This window comes from Lontra canadensis, unplaced genomic scaffold, assembly GCF_010015895.1.
Source record: "Lontra canadensis isolate GAN:19392208 unplaced genomic scaffold, GSC_riverotter_1.0 scaffold176, whole genome shotgun sequence".
In the NCBI taxonomy this organism is placed as follows: domain Eukaryota; kingdom Metazoa; phylum Chordata; class Mammalia; order Carnivora; family Mustelidae; genus Lontra; species Lontra canadensis.
In genome coordinates this window covers 1,006,143-1,011,007 of record NW_022631170.1, presented here as the reverse complement: position 1 = coordinate 1,011,007, position 4,865 = coordinate 1,006,143, and the positions used below count along the sequence as shown (strand labels likewise).

General features: G+C 39.1%; 1 protein-coding gene across 1 annotated transcript; it reads right to left on the bottom strand.

The window, feature by feature from the left end:
- Positions 1–3,132: 3,132 nt before the first annotated feature.
- On the bottom strand, positions 3,133–4,076 carry LOC116860430 (olfactory receptor 1002-like). Its single transcript, XM_032846485.1, is given in 2 exon segments — positions 3,133–3,464; positions 3,467–4,076. Coding segments are annotated over 2 exon segments (942 nt in total).
- Positions 4,077–4,865: the final 789 nt, after the last annotated feature.

Genomic DNA, 4,865 nt, shown 5'->3' with positions numbered 1-4,865 from the left:
TAATAACTGTTTTAAAAATTGTGTTAGCATAGAAACTAACCAAAAAAAAAAAAAAATCAGAACTGCAAATCCGGTAAGGAAACACACACACAAACACAAATTAACAAAGACAACCTCGGATGTCAATTCTTCCCCTTCATAGACTACTGTTTTTTAGGATAGATGTTTATTCTGTGAGCATCAGTCTGGGTGGCAGATATCTTATAATGGTCCTGTTAAGTTCCCTAATCTTTGCTTTAATGCCAGGAATCTCTGAATATGATGAAATATCACTCATATGATTATGTTTTATTATATGACAGTTAAACTTCTGAAAGACATGACCCTGGATGAACCAGTGGGTCCCAAGATTTCTCCAGCTCAGAGAAGAGTCAGACAGGTTGGAAATATATGGAGAGCTAGACAAGTCACTGCTGGTCCGAAGCCGAAGGGGCCATGACAGAAAGCAAGTGAACAACCCTAAGATGCTGAGAGAGGTTCCAGCTAAACACCACTGGGGAACAGGCACCACAGTCCTACAGCCATGAGGAACTGGGTTTTCTCAAACACACCAGTGAGCTTGGAAACGAGCCTTTCCTGGAGCCTCTAGGAAGGAGCTGAGCCCTGGCAACAAGTTCATATCAGCCTTGTAAGAGTCTGAGCAGAGAATCAGACCATGATGGACCTGGACTAGAGACTCGGGGAAACTGTGAGGCAGTGAATTTAGGTGGTTATAATTTTCCAGCTTTGTGGCAACTTCTTATGCAGCAGTATGAAGGGATGTAGGAGCATGTTCAAAAAATAATAATTAAAAAAAAGGTAAATAGTTGATAAACAGGAGAAGCAGAGAATTATTTTAGGTAAAGAGGTCCACAGGACCTCTAGGATGGCATCACATTTGAGCAGAGACAGACGTGGTAAAGGCTGACCTGCAGCACTGCCCCAGGTTGAGGAAACAGGAAATGGAAAGGCCACTTAAACCCCAAGAATAACTGAAGAAATCCCACAGCGGATTTCCCACTGAAGGGGAGTGTCCTAAGCAGTCTGCTGCTCCTTCCCCTAAAAAGCATTCAGACTGCACTGCTCAAGGCGACCAAGACAATCAGCTCAGCTCTTTGCATGGTCCTGTTTCCATGGCCCACGGAGGCCTGGAGTGAGTATGAAAGAGACCACAGTTAATCCATCATAAAATGCCTGGAAGATCTTACAGATTTATGCAGCAAGAAGTCACCTGGTGAAAGTTAACAAGTATTTTAATCTATTCTCGAAAGTGATGATTTTCATCAGTGCTTTCATGGCATATAATAAATCCCTTCTCCCAATAAAACATTTCATGTGTCCTCCTACTTTCAACCTTGCCCATTCCCCAAACGTACACATATAAAGGAATGAACAAAAGTATTTCGAGGATTAAAATGAATTAGCTTGTAAACTCTAGCCCCACCCCCACCCCACCCAACAAGGTGCTAGAGTACTCAGAAGGCTTGTTACTATATGGGGGAGGGGATCCTTTCTCCTTTGATAACCAAATAGTAACTTCTAGATTCCATGGAAAGCCATACTATAAGAAGAATTTTTTCAACTTTGCCGATCCCTACTTTTTTTTAAAGAAACTTTTTTTTAATTACCCTTCCTAAAATATACTACCTCTTCTTTTCTTGATTATCTTATGCTTGTCACAGATCACCATACATGTGTAAATATTTTTCAGTCTTCTTTGTTTGTCCTTCCACTACACTAGCCTGTAACCTCCAGGGGGACTTTTCCTCTAAGTATGAATAATACCCAGTACAGGGTCAGGCAAAGAGGACTATGTAAAAAAATAGTTAAATGAATGATTGATTCTGGCATTCTTTGACTCCCATATCTTCTTAATTAAATAGCATCGTGACCCACATCGTTACCCAGCCCAGTCACAAAAACTGAAAGAAAGCTTGATGAAAAACAAGCGAAACAAGCAAACATATTCTAGGGACTTAGAGATTATTTACATCCTTTAAAGAAAGCCTTCAAGAGAAGACAGAGGTTTACAGTCGCACAAAAACATGGTCAACCCCCTCATTTCTTAGACTTGTTACTACCTTCCAGAAAATAAAACACAAAAGTATGATTGAAAGAATATAGCACCTGGAGAAAATAAAAGTGTGACCAAAGTTATGTGGTCGTGGGTAATACATTGATTCTTCATGTGTACCAGAAAGAACATCTACAAAAATAAAATCACATTCTGCCTATGAAACAAAATTCAATAAATCACAGTAGCAATAAACACTTTATTAAAGAACTGAAATGCATTCTGCCTTTCACATGCACGACTCATGTAACTACAGCAGCAAAATCTCAACAGTCATTGCTAGGAGAGGAGTATCGGGGATGTACAAGGCCTTCGTAAAATGCCCACTCCAAACACAAAGATAGTATAGCAGAGTATTATGGTTACATGTTTTCTGAATAATTCACTTTATTCCATTTTCTTGAAATATAATGCACATATCACATTGTGTTAGTCCAAGGTGTACAACATGCTAGTTCAATACCTGTGTATGTTAAAAATGATCACCACAGTAAGTTTGGTTAACATAGATCACCTTATGTACTTATACGTTTTTTCCAAGTAAAGAGAGCATTTAAGATCTGCTCTCTTAGCAACGTATAAATGTACAGGGCAGAATTATTGCCTAGAGTCACCCTGTTCCCATTACACTCCCAAGACATATTTATCTTATAAGTTGAAATTTTTAACTTTTGACCATAATACATTTGTTAATGGTTTATGTTTAAAGATTCAAGGCCAACCTTGCAGACAACTGAGAGATCTCAAAACCTTGTGAGCTAAACAGAAGTACTGTCCAGTCACTGATGATGATCAAACTTATTCAGAAGAACCTCTCATATCCTACTCATAATCCTTGGAAGTATTTTTGAAGCACTAAAGCTCAATATTCCTCTCATGTCAGCTGAACAATTTAAAACACCTTCCTCACCAATGACAAAGGAGAAAATTGCAACCTAGAGATGTTGAGTGACTTTTCAAAGACATAGAGTAATAAATAGTGAGTCTCAACATAAAATTCGCACTCCCATCAACCAGCCCATGTTCTTGCGTCTCATGTAAATAACACCTCTCAATCTGTAGTACAAACAGAATCTAGTTTACTTACGCATGAGACACTGCTTCTTCTCAAACATCCTTCTGAATGAATCCTTGACCTCTCTGTTTCTCAAGCTGTAGATAAGTGGGTTCAACATGGGAATCACAGCTGTGTAGAACACAGAAACCACTTTATTGACGTCCAGGGAGAAAACAGACCTGGGACGTACATAGATGAAGGAAAGTGTCCCATACAGGATGGAGACAGCTGTCAGGTGTGAAGAGCAGGTAGAGAAGGCTTTGCACCTCCCCTCAGCAGAGCGAATCCTCAGGATAGCAATGATGATGTAAATGTAGGGAACCAGGATGATCACACCACTGACCACTCTTATACTCCACCCAGGATGAAAAGAACAAACTGATTAACCTGGGTGTCTGCACATGCCAGGGACAGAACAGGAAGAAGGTCACAGAAGAAGTGATTGATTATTTGGGGGCCACAATAAGGCAGGTGAAAGGCAAGGGTTGTGTGGGTCATGGAAATCATAAGACCAATGGTATAAAGCCCTACCACCAGCCGCACACAGACACGCTGGGACATAATGAGAGCATACAACAAGGGCTTACAAATGGCCATATACCGGTCATATGCCATGGAGGCCAGGAGAAAACATTCAGTCACTACAAACTGACTAAAAAGCCAGAACTGGGCAGCACAACCCAAGAAAGAGATGACTTTTTTCTCCACAAAGATATCAGTCAACATCTTAGGACCAATAACTGAAGAGCAGCAGATATCCACAAAAGACAAGTGGCTGAGAAAAAAGTACATGGACGTGTGGAGTCGGGGATCCATCCAAATAAGGGTGATCATCCCCACGTTTCCCAGAAGAGTGACAAGATAAACCAAGAGAAATATCAAAAAGAGAACAACCTGATGGTGGAAGTGATTTGTTAAGCCCACGAAAAAAAATTCAGTCACCAAAGTCTGATTTCCATAATCCATTCTCTGATTTAATCTGCAATGAAAAAGAGAAAGACTTTTCTTTACAATCAACTTGTACGTAAATTATTTTTAAAATGAATTTAACTTCTTTTTTTCAGTTAAAAAAGGATATCATTACCTTCAACTTTCTTGAACTCTACATCTTTAAGTCATGCTATCTATTTGCAAATGATTTATGCAATACAGATTAAGTCACTAAACCTCACAGGGACCTTTAATTTCTTCCACAGAAAGAGAATTTTTTAATAGAATCATAGATTTTTAAACTACAAATGAATATTGGGGGTTATCTAAAACAACTCCTCTAATTACTCTAGGTTATATTTATACAAGTATTTAGCTTTGAACCAAGGATTTTTTTTTAACATTTCAATGAAAAAGGAAAAAATGAAACAAGATGGGATTGGGAGGGCGACAAACCATAAGAGACTCTTAATCTCACAAAACAAATTGAGATTTGCTGGGGGTATGGATGGTATGGACAGGGTAGTTGGGTTATGGACATTGGGGAGGGTATGTGCTATGATGAGTGCTGTGAAGTGTGCAAGCCTGATGATTCATAGACCTGTACCCCTGGGGCTAATAATACATTACATGTTAATGAAAGCTTTTTAAACAGGCGATGTGAATTCAATGAATTCTGCATGATACCCATTCTCACTAACAAATAAGGGTAAACTAGTTTGGGCAATGTAATTTGTTCCTCAATCCCCTTAGACTATAACAATTATAATTACTTGAGTGGTCTAAAGTATATGTTTTTATGTCCAAGGAGGAGGGCAGGCTGAG